Source organism: Aulonocara stuartgranti (genome assembly GCF_965226115.1).
Source record: "Aulonocara stuartgranti genome assembly, chromosome: 11".
Classification (NCBI taxonomy): Eukaryota; Metazoa; Chordata; class Actinopteri; order Cichliformes; family Cichlidae; genus Aulonocara; species Aulonocara stuartgranti.
In genome coordinates this window covers 22,502,319-22,518,650 of record NC_138947.1, presented here as the reverse complement: position 1 = coordinate 22,518,650, position 16,332 = coordinate 22,502,319, and the positions used below count along the sequence as shown (strand labels likewise).

The window sequence follows — 16,332 nt, the reverse complement described above, 5'->3', positions numbered from 1 at the left end:
CAACTTGTCCTGGGTATATCCCACCTCTCACCCTGTGATAGCTGGGAGAGACCCCAGCCCCTCGTGACCCTCAACTGGTTAAGCAGAAGGGGATGGATGAATGGATGGATGCGTGAGATAGAGGAACCAATGTTGTGTATTTTAAATTGTGTCTTTGTTATAAGCACTCTGTTACAAGAACACAATTAGTTTCCCATATTTTTGCAAAAGATAACACAGTTTGACAAAATAAATGAGTGTTTTAGCACCAACAAGGTGATTTAAAGAGCTGAAAACTTGGCATATGGTGGCACAGTGTACATTTCTCCTCGAAAAACCTGAGTACTTTGGACAAGAGGAGGACAAAAGAAAAAGCAGCTGGCCTAAAAAACTATTTACAGCAGATAAAAAGTATCTGAAAGTTCTGTCTTTTAAGAAATATCTGAAAGAGATGCACCTGGCCCTTGAGTAGATCCATCTACTGTTCACTAAAGCCTCATCAAAAATGGTCTCAGTGGATGAATGGCTGTCAAGAAGCCATTCATAATGAAGGCGGACAGGAAGAACAGGATGAGGTGTGCCAAATTACACAACAACTGGACTGAAAATCAGTGGCAATGGGTCTGATGGAGTGATGAATCCAAATCTGAAATTTTTTATTCAAATTATCATCAATATGTTCAGAGGAGGTCAGGAGAGAAGTGCAACACTGAGTGTCTACAGCCATCTGTGAACAATACTGTACTTAAAGAATCTACTAGAAAGTTTTCCTGAGAGAGGCTGTGTTGAGGACTAAAGGTGATCATAGCAAATGTTGACTTTCAAGCTGATTAGAATTGCACATCTCTGTTTTATATACCTTATATAGTGTATTTCCTGGCTCAAGCACAGTGCCATACAAATTCTCTAACTGTCCTTTATAGTGCAAACAGTAGCACAAAGTTGCTATTTATCAAATCAACTGGTTAATTTACAAATACTTGCAAAACTAAAGACATCTCCCAGAACTTCAGCTAAAAATTAACTAAACAACAACAACATTGCTTTACAGACATCATCAATTTAATGTTAATGTTACCAGTAAGTACAGAGTGAGCCTATATCTGGACAACACATGTGACAGTTAACTCTTATTGGGTATTCACTGGATACAAATCTTACAATAAGCATATTTTTGGAGCAGACTTGTAGCAGACTAAAAAATCATGAGTACATAATTTACATCATATCAGTTTCAGCGGTAAGCTGTCATTTCATTGGTCTCAGAAAAACTTTTTTAAAATACAAAAACAAGCTATACAATACAATATTAGTTTTATTTTATTCCAAAAGAATAAACTAATATTAAGCAACAATGAGATTAGAGTATTATTTTCTGATAATACTGTTAAATACTCAATAATTTTCTATAATTCTTAACCGGTGCCCTCGTTAAAGGGACTTCCTGACAATATCCAGACAGTTGCTCTGTACATACAGACATCCTGCATGGGAAGGGCACATGCTAATCCTCAAGCTAAAATCCCCTCTGACCAGATGTTGCAGCTTACAGGGACAGACTGGGCACAAAATTAATGGCTATCACATGCTCCCTAATGAAGGGATTGAACAGGGCATAGTCCTGTAGTGTCTGGGAGGTCGTCCATGTTCTGCTGTGGTTCACTGGCATCAAATTAATTGTGTCCCACTTCTGTCTCACCTCTTATTTCTGTCCGTCTGCAGTGAAAAATATGACTTATGGAACTATCGACAGTGCAGAGAAAGATCTTTGATAAAAAGAGGCAGCGGTGGGGAATGGGTGAGGCTGACATAACGATAAACATACAGAGAAGGAATTTTAAAGTAGTTGCTATTTATTAGGGATTCCCAATGGTCAGACACAAATAGCCACGTGCTAATCAGATCCAGTTTTAAAAGATTAGCTTTAAGCAAAAGCTATGTAACCTCTGGAACACCACCCAGTGATTGACGCATGTTTAAGGTGGAATTCTTTTAACGCAGCTGTACAAAACAGATCGATAAATGGATTTTGACAGATGTGGCTAATGAATTTTGAACGTCACAACCTGGAAGGAATATGAGCGGCTCACCCATACACACACGCGCGAGCACACACACACACAAACAAAGAACATTCAACTAAATATCTCATCTTCCCTCAGGGTCATTTGAATATGATCACTATCTTGATCGTGAAAGGTCTGACCATCTGTACAAGCTTGCTAAATACACATAAACAGAGCCAACTTATGCACAAAATCCACTTAAACACACACACAGGTGCACACACACACAGACACTCATTCACTGCATCCATAAGACTGAGTATAGAGCCTCTGGATCCATTAGTTATAATAAGCTGAAATTTACCAGTAATGCATCCTACAGCCGTAGAGGAGATATCAGATGGTTATATTTACCATCTGAATACCAATGAAGTAGCACAACATGAATAACCTAATTGAAAAGGACTGGTTTTCTCATATACATGTGAAAATGTTTTCACAGGACCACACAGAGTCGTGTGAAAAACAAAGTACACCCGGCGATTCAACAGCTGTAGAACCACCGTTAGCAGCAAACTATTTTTTTCACTCATTCTGTTAGAGATCTGCTGCTTTGCATCGTCTTTTTTCATGACCCATTTTTATGCTTAAGCTGTCGGACAGACGGCCTCACATTTGACTCTAGAATACTTTGGTATACAGCTCAGTGACTGCAGGCTGCCCAGCTCCTAAAACAAACCAAAATCATCACCCCTCCACCACCGTGCTTCAGAGGTGGTATGAGGTGGTGTGCTGGTATGTCAAAAGGACGTTGTTACAGAAGTGTTGTGGTTCGTTCAGATGCAACGAAAACTGAAACTTTTTTGTTGTTGTTGTTGTTCTGTTTGTTTTGGGTTTTTTTTTGCAGTTTCTTTGAGAATTGCACAGTTGGACTTTGGGGTGAATTTACTTGGAAGATTGTGAGACTGGTTGCTCCAGACCAGCCAACTGCCAAAGCTTCTGCTTTTATAAAGGTGCTCAGACTTCCTGATAGTCACTTAATGAAATGTATTTGGTTAGCAGGACCTTGATGATATTTACCATCTTAATTCCTGTTGTGTACTTAGATCTTTTCACATGACAGCGAAGAGTCCTGTGGAAACTTTCTTTCTGTTTGTTTCCCTGAAGCCAATAAAGTAAACGTATCAACAAATATTGGGGAGGACCAGCAGGAAGAGTCTCAGTATCATTCAAAAACACACACTGTTTCATTTTAACACAAATGTGCTGATATATCCTCATAATGATGATAATAACCCATGTTCAAGTGGATGCCATCCAGATACTTAATGTGATCAAAAATATGGCACAAATCAGACAACAATGCACATTTTGATGAAACTCAGGTTTGCTGAGGTGAAGATAATTGCAAAGCACACTGGAGTGTTATATACTGAGCAGCACATTGTGCAGCAAATCATCCCAGCGTGAAGCACACTATTACGCTTTTATTAAAGCCTCTCTGAAGCGCGGCAGCATCAGCAACGGGGTGGCAAGTGTTGCCATGCTGCCAGGGTAAGTCGGCATGATGATATGAAGGTGATATGAACTAGAGCATGATGTGATTGGACTGAGCCTGCACGCCAAACAGCGAGATGATGAAGGGGGTGATGAGGGAAGAAAGGCGGAGGATGAGAAAGCAGAGAGGGGGGGGGGTATGTGGATATAGTGGAGTTCAAACAGGTAAGAGTAAGGGGATTGGATGGGGTGACCTGATCGGGGGGATAAGAGAAATGAGACAGCAAGGGGAATTGGAGAAGAGGAAAACCACTTACCTTGACCCTGTGCCTTACTGGGGTAATAGGAAACAAGGGCCAGTAACACCAGTGGAGCCCACAAACACCAACTGATCTGCCCCATTGACAACATCCTCAAAACCAGCAGTCTAGACCTGCAAGGACAGAAAACAGATCAGCAAGAAAGAAAGAAACAAGAGCGGAGATTTAACTGCATGAATGTCACTCGGCTGCGGGGCGACTCAATGCTTCAGTTCACTGATCTAGAATCAGTTATTTTGTTTAATATCAACTTTTTTAACAGTTACAGAGCAGAAGCTTCACAGTCTACACTGACCACAGAGCTGCAGCTGAGCCTCCCGCCTACACAAAACGAGCCAGACGCAAAACAGTGGAGCACTTTGTTGAAGAGAAGAGAAGAGAAGAGAAGAGAAGAGAAGAGAAGAGAAGAGAAGAGAAGAGAAGAGAAGAGGTCAGACAGAGTGACAGTCAGTTTGATTGACAGTCCAGAGAGGGAACATTTCACAAAGCCATTGTTCAACCAAAAGAGCAAACACTTCTTCCGTATCTCATCTCCTCCTTTCACCCCTCACTTTTTTGTTCTCTCTCCTCCACATTACCCCTAACCCCTCGCCTCCTCTCCCACCTCTCTGCCACTCTTTAGTATGAGCACTGATGGACACACAGATACCTTCTGATTTTCTCTTTTAGACCCACCTCACTACAGTCACACCTGTCGCCGCATGGACATGTGAAAGAAGAAAAAAGTCCTTTGATGACGATCGATCGTTCTGTGGTGTTGAATGAGCAGCAGGTCTTTCATTCAGACGTTGTGAAAAAGCAGAATTAATAAGAATACACAAGAATGGGGGATTATTTGTCCTAGTTTTTCATACTTATGGAGAGGGATGGAAAAGTGAAACTACTTCATTTGTAATAAATCTTTCACACACACTGACAATGCAACATTTTACACACACAAAAACTTCATCGGGGCTGCTAAAGTAAGATGATTAGACTCAGAGGGAACGTAAACGGTCCTCCCGTGGTCCTAACAGCAAACCTTTAAATAGGGACCAAAGTTTCCCTTGTCTCCGGATTGCATCGATGATGACGATAATCCGTCTTTTAATTCGAGGGGAAAATTTGCAACCGGTTTACTGCTTTAATTGCTTAATGAAGACCAGAGAAAAGGCGTCAACTTCAATAAAATCTAGCCATTTTTCCTTTAATTTTTTTTTTTTTTTTTTTTTTTTTGGTTTTTAGAAAAATACTAAATATAATAAGAAAGACCGAGAAAGACACGCGGATCAGTTAAGAGTAAATAATTTTAACACATCAGGAGTAAAATACAAACTGACTGTTTCGTAGGTGAAATTTTCCTTAGCTTAAGAGATTTTTTTTAAACATACGCTAAATTACTTGTCTATTTTCCACCTGCTCTCAAGCCTGCAAGTTTAATTTCATGACCGCAGCATGAATGCGTCCCCCGGTGATCATGTTGAAGTGCTCCAGAGTGATTTAATTTAAGTTTCTCAGGCAGATTTCTCTCAAACTATCAGACCTATTCAAATGAACCGATTTGGCCGAAATACTCCAGCGCCAGCAGCACACCTGAGACCGACTCAGTTGCCCGCACAATGAATGAAATCGCCTTTCATACCTCTCCAGTCATCAATTCAAAGCGTCCTTTTATCCCCCAAAGGAAATCCCGTGAATACCAAAGACCGCTCCTGCTTCTGCCTCCCAAAAGGGTTCCTCTTTCTTCTCACTCTTTCTTCCCCTCTTCCTTTCTCTCACTCCTTCTCTCCGGATACAGTTCGTTCAGTCCGGAGTGGGTGTTTCTCTCCTCGTTATTCAGCCATCCCTCCCTCCGGCTATTCCTCCCTGTCCCAACCCTTTCCTTCACCCGGATTCATCTCACAGAGAGAAAGAGAGAGAGAGAGAGAGGAGCGAACCAGTGGCGCTGCGCAAAATACTCCGCTGCCAACCTGCAGGTTTCAAATTGGCTTCCTCAGGGTCCCTTATGTGCGCCTCCGCGGTCACGACGGGACTTGTCGTGGAGGACGTATCTGTAATCTGCGGCTTTAAAGGACCCACACGGTTATTGTATGTGCGCGGTCTTTTTTCTTCTTCTTTCTGAAAAAGGCTCTGTGCGCTCAGAGCAGGTGTCTGGCCATGCCCTGCTGCGCTGCCAGCTTTGATGTTGAAGGCACAATGACACAGGTTTTCACCTCAGCTCAAAACTGGAGTTTAAAAGAAAGAATCTGACAGGAACCATATGGAACATTTTAGCTTCACAGTTTCACTTTATTGCATCCATAAGCCTAAATGTTCAGCTCTGGGTTTATGAACAAAGCTTGGAAATCACTTGATATCTTTCATGACTGTTTTTCTGTTCCCCGGTAGAACAATCCTGTCTCCGCAATTTACCCAATTCAATTAAACTTCTGCCTGAAATAAAACGAAATATTTTGAAATTCAAATTCAAATATGAGCTCAAGTTCTTCTGTGTCAGAAATTTGTATCTAGTACAAAACATTTTCAAACAAATAAGTGCACAATGTTGGCTTAATCTAATTATAAGATTCTTAATTGTTCCTAACCTAAGACGGCGTCTCTCAAACCTCTGGGTGTTGGCTTAATTTCAAGTTTGTAATGTATTATTATTCAGTCAGCTAGCTATTGGGATTAGTTGTCCAAAATTGGATCCAACTTTGAAATGTCAAATCTTGTAGTTCCTCTGATGGCCACTTGAGGCCGACTACAAAAGTCATTCTCTATAGACTTCCATGTTAAACCCCCTAGTGTTATTTATTTCAAGCAAGTTTACAAGCATGGTACAAAAATAGTTTTGGCCTCTATAAATTCAATTCAGTTCAATTTTATTTTATTTTATAGCACCAAGGTAAACACCCTACAATCATACAAATTATCATACAGAGAAAAGTTCCAGCAGTCAGATAACCCCCTTTGAGCAAGCTCTTGGTGACAATTGGAGGGAAAAACTCCCTTTTAACAAGAAGAAACCTCTGGCAGAACCAGGCTCAGGAGGGGCGGTGAGGGGAGGAAGACAGGACAATAGACATGCTGTGGAAGAGAGCCAATGTCTGAACTCTCAACTATGAACTGTTGGTGCCATTTGAAGCATTAGTTAAGCCATATGACTAATATTATGGTTTACTGTAAGGTACTGACCTTCCAAGAAGTTTGTGCTTCAGTTTTGTTGAGTGCAATTCAAGTATTTTAGCCTGTTACTTGGAACTAATTACTAATTACTAATTTGTAGCGATTCTGTGAATTCCAACTGTATGGTTTATGACTGGCCTTCCAGCTTAGCAGATAGCACAGCACTACACCCTCTTGTTTCATACAGTTGTTGTTGTTTTGTTTTTTTACGTTTATTTAACAGCAGGGAAAGAGTGTGAAGCGGGGAAATCACTGGTGAGTAACAGTTCACTGAATGGGAGCGCTTTAAAAAAAATTCTTGTTCCAGTGTTCAGGACAGAGTTGCAGGCTGGGGTTTTCTAGAAGGTAAGGCAGTGGAAGGCGGACAGGTGAGCTTTAACTAGATTAATCCTTTCACAGAAACTAACCAGCTCGGGATAGCAGACGATTTCTGGTGAAAGAGCTCCTTCAGCCAACTGAGAGTCATTAGGAAGCAGAGGGGAATGAGGCATTTGTGAGGAGAATTCACAGGGAGCTTCAACAAACATCAGAGAGCCTGATTACCAGAGTGGGCTCGAGCTGGTCCTTAAGTATAGGAAGGTAATGAGCTGACAGCACACAGGTGCAGAGTGGAAAGGCAACAGGCTTCACTTGCAGGGTGGGGCTTCCCAACTCCACCTGAGGGCACGCAGGGGAAAGGAGAAGAGTGGATAGTTAAGAGAGAGAAAGAAAACATGAGGGAAAAAGCCCTAACCAGCCCTGGACATGTAGTCCATCTATGGTAACATCTATGGTCCAGTGAACCAGCATCGCTGTGGTCAAAAACAGAGGCTTCAGAGTGCAGCGTCTAAATCCAATTCAATTCATCCAATTCAATTCAATTCAATTTTATTTATATAGCGCCAAATCACAACAAAAGTCGCCTCAAGGCGCTTCATAGATACAGAGAAAAACCCAACAATCATATGACCCCCTATGAGCAAGCACTTTGGCGACAGTGGGAAGGAAAAACTCCCTTTTAACAGGAAGAAACCTCCGGCAGAACCAGGCTCAGGGAGGGGCGGCCATCTGCTGCGACCGGTTGGGGTGAGAGAAGGAAGACAGGATAAAAGACATGCTGTGTCCAGTGGGTGACATCTTCACACCTACATACATTCCTTTTATATACAGCCTATGGTGCTTGATGCAGACTCTCAAGCACTTGAAAAACCTGGTTTCAGATAGATGACTGCAAATTTTTTGCCAGTTTACACAATGCTGTCCAAAATGTGACACAATTAGGTGACATTTTGAAATGAATCCTTTAGTTTCGACTTTCTTGCTGCGAAATGTGAATATTGATGCACGACTAATGTTGCTGACTAATGTTGTTTTGTCAAAGTCTGTGGTGGGTCACATTTATCAACATTTATGCATTCAAGGTGTCCTTTGAGCATGATGCACAGGATTATGGCAAAAGTAAGACGGAGTAGTCATCCCCACCTGTCATTTTGCAGGGTTCAGGATGTTTCCTGAAACCATGACCTTTACCAAAACCTAACCAAACAGTTTTCAGGGCCTAGACCTAATCAGTGAGTGAAAGTAAAGGCACTCAGCTCAAAAGTGAGAATTAGCAGCACCTGGCAAAACAGCATTATATGATGAGAACATTTTGTGTTCTTCAACAAACTATTCTTTCAAACTAAATGAGCATTATAATGGATTAGCCAGCACCACGGGTTCCTCCATCAGGCTGAGAGAAAGACTTGAGCGCACTTTGAAATCCTGTTTATGCACTCAGCTCTGCTGCTCTTGAAGAAACTGAGGAAATTTGCCCTGAGGGCGGAAGAATGGGAGTCATGGGAAACTGAGACAGGTGAAATGTGCCAGTGGCTGAGTTGAAACGCTGAACAGCTACACTCCAGGTGTGTCCCTGGGGCACATAAATACTCTTAGCACAGACATGCACGTTTTAGCGCCAAAGTACTGTCCAGATGTCATAAACACTATAATCAGGTGGATAAGGATTCTGCGTCCACATCCCTCTCTCCCGTCCTCCCTTCCTGTCCTTCTGCTGTCCCCTCTCCCTTCATGTTTTCTGTTTGTAGAAGACCACACAGCAGATAAATGCAGCGCGTGTAGACACTGCGCCACAGTGTCTGCTGTCATATTCAGGGATTGAGGTTAAGACATAAGCATAATAAATCAGTGGTATTTCTATAACTAAAAATTCCACAATATATTCATTATATATTCATATATTTATGCTTAAGGGGAAAAAGTGCTTGCATGAACCTGTGTGTGAATGAGGATTGTAGTATAAACCACTGTGGTTACTCAAGCTGAGTTAAAAAACACTATACAACAACCAGTCCATTCACCATGTCTCTGTTACTCTTGTGAATAATTTAGCATGGAAAAGGAATTTGACAAACTGGTTTATTTACCAGATAAAGAGGCACTAAAACCAGATAAATCCAGCTTGGCTGTGATGTGTAATCCTTATTGATGTCACTTTATATTCTGAGTCCTTAGTGTGATCTGACTGACAGCTCTGCTCTACTGACTTACAGGCCAACGGACCTGAAGACCTGCCCGATGTATGAACCACAGCACTGTCCTCACCGCAGGTCCCTTTCCTCCTATTCACCCCTCTTGATGTCCTCTCTTTATTCACCTTTTTATCATCTCCTTTTTTTTGCCTCCCTCATTGTCCTTTCCATTTTTTCCTCCCTTTTCACCTCCCTTACTGATCTTTTCATCCTCCTTCTGTCTCCTCCGCCATCACTGTCCATCCCGACTGGGGCTTTGTTGAATAAATAAATCGCTCACTTGGTGAAGTTGATCTGCAGGTCATTTAGCTCGGTGCCATATGGTCCAACTGTGATGCTTCATAAAGTTTTTAAAGTCACAAAACAGCTATTGATATCTGTAAAAACTGCATGTACTCTACCTTGTGATAAGGACAGAGCCTGGGAGACTGCAGCACTGCAAGAAATGTTTCATTATATAAATATAATGAAACATTTTATACATGAAACATTATACACAAATAATAAGTGCATTCAGATGGTATGTGAGAGATGTAATATGTCATAGTGTTATTCACACTAAAAACAGTTTCTTTTATAAAATAAAAGTGTTCATAAGGCACACTTAACCTCCAAGGTTTGTAATCCCCATAACAGCTGTTTTCTTTTGACGATTCCTTTGGTCACTCGGCTGGTGTTTAAGACCTCCTGTTTACACCTGGTCAACGTATTGTAATAAAAATTGATCAAAGTACACCACGGTCTTTCGCAGTTCCTTTATCTTACTGTAATTATTAGGAGCAAGCTGCCATTGTTGTTTAGACAAACAGAGAAAACCTCGCTTCCAGTGCTGTGGAGGATTTTCCCCAGGAAACACGAACCCCCTCATTTGTGTGAATCAGCACATGTTTAAAGCTCGACGTGTGTGAAAGACGAATGTTCATTGTGTGGCATCAATCAGCAGTGAGTATGAGAGCCACGAATTTACTCACGCCCTTCTTTACAAAAACAAAAAAAGAAAGAAAGAAGAAAAAGCTGGTTTCTTGAAAACATCCCTAAATAAAAGCACAACCTTTTTGCAGTTCAAAAGCTGCAACAAGAAGTAATGCTCATTAGATTCTGCATGTCAGGTCACACGCTCGCACAATGCATAATTTCAACAACATTCATTCTCATATTTAAACAACCACTTCCTCCACTTAGTGCTCTCTTTCCATTTCACACAAACACACACCTGAAGCCCGCTGGTTGACATGTTTAAGATGCAGAGATAACCTGAGGCATTGAGTCTTTGTTCTCTACCCCAGTGAGACAAAACAACTCATTGTATCACACACACACACACACACACACACACACACACACACACACACAAAGCTGCATTTAAACCAGCAGAAGAGCCTAATTTGTTAGTCTTATAGGCTTAAGCTAAACACCAGGACAAGTTCAAATAGAGCTGACACATTCAAGGCCAAGCTTGCGCACACGCAGACGTGTGAATGCCGGACACACACATTGCTCTTGAGCGCTGTGTTAATGACAAGCAGCAGGTTAATATGAGGGCAGCAGGAGACAGAAGTGACCACAGCCTACTGATTAGTCCACTAGCCACAGTTGTTAGCAATCTTGTCATCTGCTACCAAGCCTGCCATTCTCAGTGCCGCTAACCCGACAGCTCTTAAGGTCACAAAGCAGCACTTCATGGTGCAGCTCAGAGATAGAGGTCATTAACTCTTAAAGTTATTTATTTGAAAACTCTGGGCAAAGGTGGCTGTTTGAGTGCTTATGAGCTGAGGTATCTCATGCATGCACATTCACCAGAGCTCCTCAGTTCAAAGCTTTAGCCATGGTAGCAATTAGCATAAAGTCAAGTCCTAGCGCATGCTAAGTGCTAGTTAATAATGATGATATTCACTATCCTCACTGTGCATCATCAAACAGCCCAAAAGAACTTCTAGTGTGGCTGCAGATGCTTAGGTTCTTTGAATGTCCAATTCCAGAAATGGAAAAACAACACAGACTGATATTAATACACTGCATGTTGCAATTTCACAAGAAAAAGAATCTGTATTTATAGTCAATCGTAGCAATTAAAAACAGTGTCACATATATTGATTTCACTTCTCCACCATTAAGTTGTTAAAATACGTTTGAAATAGGAAATTCTGTGTGAGCCAAAGGTGACTTCTTGCCAGAGTTGCTAGCCAAATTCACAGAGCTTGCAGCCACAGCCCAAGAAGCATTTGGCAGGCAGCTACCAGTTCTGCTTGCTGTGACTTGTCCTGAGCTCATCCTGTGAGAAGAGAAGTGGAGGACAGGAGACAATTCACTTGAAAACACTGTAGTCATGCCTGAAAGCCATTCTGCTCATTAACCTGAGCAACCACTGAAGCATTGGGGTTTTTTTTCTTCTCCTCTTTTCTTTCCTTTCTAAGTAATATTCAAAGGCTCCTTATTTCTCACACTATAACACAGATAACCTTTATTTAATTAAGGCAGTACTCACACTCTTTGGCGCTCTGTGTCAAAAAGCTAATTAAACTGTTCCAATGAATTTTTCTGCTTCATTATTTCCACTCTCAGAAAGCAAAAAACATACAATAAAAATACTAGAAAAACACTACACAGCAAATACTTATGGTTAATTTTGAGGAAATAAATTATTTACTAGATGTTTTTATATTCTTGGATATATTTTTTATTTCAAGGTATTTTGTATGCATTAATGTATTGAAAGCAGGGGTGATAAATGTACAACGAATAACTTGATACACATAGGTACAATTAGTACAGTCATGGTAAAAGAAAAATTAGTACAACCTCTTTAAATTCTAACCTTATATGAATCAGGACACAATACAAATAATCTTAAAAGGAGTTTTTTAACCTGAAATTAACAACGACACATGGCATGTTTGAACACCTCTAAGAAAAACAGAACAAAATAAAACCTGAAGTTTTGGCAGTTAGCTGTTGTGGAGCATTCATGTGTGCTAACACAGTGCCAAAGTGGAAACACATCAGCACTGAACTTAAGCCCCGAGAAACAGCAAAATACCGGAAGCCACATCTCAGCCTCTACAGGCCACTTAACATGTAAAATATTAAAGTTCATGCCGGTACATTTTGACAATTTGAAAGAGACTGAACAAGCATGTCTTATTTGGAAGAGCTTCCAGGAAAAAGCCTCTTCGCTCTGAAGAAAACATGTCAGCAAAGCTTAGGTTTCCAAAGTTGCATCTAAACAAACTCCAAGACATCTGCAGCCATGTCCTTTGGAGGGATGACACCAAAGTGGAGATGTTTGGAATCACTGCACAGTGACATCTTTGGCAAAAACCAAACACCTCATACTAACAGTCAGCACGGTGGTGGAGGGGTGATGATTTGGGCTTTATTTTTTAAATCACAGGACCTGGGCACTTTGCACTCACCGAGTGAATCAAAACCTCCCCTATATACCAAAATAATGTGAGGTCATCTGTTGAACAATTAAAGCTTGGCTGAAACTGGTTAATGCAACAGGACAATTAGGCCAAACGCATTGCCATCATCGTTAATGTCATTAAGCAAATCTACAACAGAATAGCTAAAAAAAGGTAATAATCAAGGTTTTGAAATGGCCTAAAGTCCTAAACCTGATTGAAATCCTGTGACCTTAAGAGGGCTGTGAATAAATGAAAGCCTACAAACCTCAAAGAACTGAGGCAATGTTGTAAAAAAGAGTGGGCCAATATTTCTCTATAGCTGCTTCACAGGCTGATAAAGTCAAACAGAAAACGATTACTTCACATTATTGGTGCTAACAGTGGTTCTACAAACTACCAGATTATGGTGCATACTTGGTGTTTCACACACTACTTTTGGTTCAGTTTTTGCTAAATAAATATTGACAGGGTGTAACATATCATATGTTGTGTTCGTCTGAGGCTGTTTTTACACAACTTTAAATCCTGATAACTACTAGACATATGTTTATGTCCTAATATGTAAAAAACTGAAAGAGTAAATTTCTGACCATTTAAATCCTAGAACAAAGTAAGAAAACGCTTCTGGTGCAACAAACAATCTCAACACTTCATTCAATTCATTTTTTCATAAACCCAGTTTTGGCCCTTGCAGGATTTTCATCACTTTTACTCATAATCAAGGACACAGTGTTATAAAAAATACAGTCTGAAAAGAAATATCTTTAAAACCAGCCCCGCAGCTTTCAATATGCTTCCTATTTCTACTTAACTTTCCTATTTTGGATGCTGTCACTGTCACAAGAGAGTTTTTTTATATGTATTAATGATTCGATTTTGGCTCTTCTGGTCTACCGGTGTTACTTTAATTGGACCAACTGGGCTTTTCAAGCCTGAATGTGATCTTATAAAGTAATTTATACCACAGAGTGAATACGTTAATCTCAGGATCTCAGAGGACATACATTTTTTTGTGTGTTGGCCCCAGCTGGACTCCCAACTTTGGCAGTACGACTGTGATCCTGCATCCACAATCGACGTCACGTTGTGTCAACACATTATTCTCCAAGGCCTCATGAACAGAACATAATCTGCCAATAAAAATGTTCACCTCCCCTCCAAAAACATCACTCCTATTTGCCACACATTTCTCCCAAAATAGAAACTTATACAATCACTGCAGTTTGTAAAAGTCGACTGCTTCAGATCGACTCTAAATGTTCTTACTCTGATCTCATTCTTTTTGTCTCATCCCCGGAGTAAAAATAAGTCCAGTGGGTTCTTAGGTTTCTGTGCCATGGCTTTTAATTTCCTGTGTATGTATCACTCTGTTTACTGACCAGATACACAGACAAACAGACACACAGTCAGAAGATTAGATGCAAAGATGAATGGATGGTGGAAGTGTGAAGGCTGGATGCCGAGCGTATTCAATGGACGTGTATAAAAGGGGCAGATGAATAAATGGGTGGGTAAGTGAAAGAAGCCGTAGTTGTTAGCCAGATTAGAAATGAGAGTGTTATGTGATGACAAAACTGTGGTGTAAGCAAAATTTTTTTAATAACTCACCAACATTTTTGCTTTATCAGATGAGAGAGAGAGAGAGAGAGAGAGAGAGATGGGAAATTTCAGTCTGGAGAAAAACTGCAGACTGTTCTAAGGATTGATTGTTGATGGGATACCATGAGTCTGACTTAGGATCCAGAACAAAACCCTTTCAGATAAATTTATATACTTATAATAAAATAAGAGCAGAGGTTTGGGGGTTGGGTTTTTGTTTTGTTTTTTTGCTCTTTTATTTGCATGTTATTTAAATTGAGCAAGATGAATAAGAAATGTGAAAGAGGAATGAGTAGAAATCATCCAAATACTGTTTGTCTCCGCCCCCTGCGTTCACACAATTGACAAAGTTGTAAAAATTGCTCTGCAAATAATAAAGTTATTTCCTTCTTTTCGAAATCCATGAACATCCCCAAAAATTAATAAACACAATCAGGAGCATGACGACGTGTATGCTGAATAGTGTGGTATGATATTACCCCCTGCTGGTAGCCTCTGTTAGTGCAGCTAAAATAGGTTTAGTTGGATTAAAGATTAGATTTGCTTGTTTCAGATTAGCTATTGTAGTCTAAACTGTTTACTCTTAGTTTAATCTAGTTTTAATCATTAGAATATGGATGGTACACTCTTAGAAAGGATGTATTAAAAATGGCAAAACAAAAATGTGTTGTTACACTATAAACACATTTTGTGTGAATTGTACATAACACGTGTAAGAAAATGTGTAAACTTTGAAAAGATGTGTAAAAAGCTTAACACACTTGATGTGTTGCACAGTTTAACACATTTTGTGTGTTATTTTCAGATAACAACAACAGGACCTAAAACTTATTTTATTTTATGATGTTAGATGGACCAAGGTGTGTATGGTGTACTAAAATTCTGAAAGAAGATTCATCTTTTATTTCTCAATATGTATGGCATACCAATTACTGGCCCTGGCTGTACTATAACCTTAAGTATACACACAGAAAACAGGCTGAATTTTGACCTTTCACATGTGACCTAAGGCAATAAAATTGAAGTGAAAGCAGAAAATGAAGTAAGAAAGAATGCACATGCTGAAAACTGAATTAAATTCTGCCCAGCAACAGGACATACCTATCTTTTCGCGCCACTGAAACAAAAGAAACAAAGATGGAGGGTGCATCGCCTGGTGTGTTGTCAGACCTTACAGTAAGTATCATTTATCAGTTTATCTTAATGCATTGAAAATATGTCAGCTTTCTGGAAGAATGTGAAGCTTTGAATTTTTATAAAATATAGGAGTTATTTAGGAGTTTTGAGTGAAAGCGCTGTTAATTACTGCTTAACTATACCTAGCTAACCTTAAGGTAACAGTCATTGCTGACATATCCTTCTCTTAATTTTAGCATTAGTTCTTGGCTTTAGTGCCATACTTCGGTAGAGTTAAACTGTTTTGGCAGCATTTTTATGTATTACCTAAAATTCAGTTTTCAGTATTCAGAAATGGCTCTTAGTACCAGTGTTGTAGTTGAGCTAGTGGCTCCGACAGTCATTGTGGTGTCTATGAGCAAGTCAGTACTTAACCATAGCGGAGTTGTGTAAAATGACAAATGTTAGCTCTGAATATAGCAAATGTAGTTATCACCACGACCATGTGTTTACTAGCACGGAATAGGAATAAAGACTAAGTAACTTTAGTTTGCTGTCGCCCATCTGCCATCTGTTGTCACACTTAACCCTTTAAGACCTACCATAGAACCAAGTCCGCCAGAGCTTATATTATATTTTTACATTTTTGGGAGCATTTCAAGTTGCTATACATCAATACAACCATTATAGCCCAAATTTTAATAATATGTATGCATTAAGTACATAGTACTTACATAAATTGCAAAAACGT

General features: G+C 40.0%; 1 protein-coding gene and 1 long non-coding RNA gene across 3 annotated transcripts in view; one reads left to right on the top strand and one right to left on the bottom strand.

Moving 5' to 3' along the window:
• Window positions 1–5,721, bottom strand: part of LOC309717592 (collagen alpha-1(XIV) chain-like) — a 157,122-nt gene extending 151,401 nt beyond the window's left edge. Inside the window, exons 1-2 of the mRNA XM_082552272.1 lie at window positions 5,424–5,721; window positions 3,800–3,915 (exon numbers count right to left, since the gene is read on the bottom strand). Coding sequence (XP_082408398.1) covers window positions 3,800–3,893 — 94 coding nt within the window. The 5' untranslated portion in view covers window positions 3,894–3,915; window positions 5,424–5,721. The remainder of the gene's footprint in view (window positions 1–3,799; window positions 3,916–5,423) is intronic.
• A 9,689-nt stretch (window positions 5,722–15,410) lies between these two features.
• The window catches only part of LOC309717593, a 2,623-nt gene continuing 1,701 nt past the window's right edge, over window positions 15,411–16,332 (top strand). The window contains exon 1 of one of the 2 annotated variants that reach the window (XR_014279747.1): window positions 15,411–16,332. This exon is cut by the window's right edge and continues 586 nt beyond it. This is a non-coding gene — a long non-coding RNA (uncharacterized lncRNA). The other variant, XR_014279748.1, reaches the window with a different exon arrangement.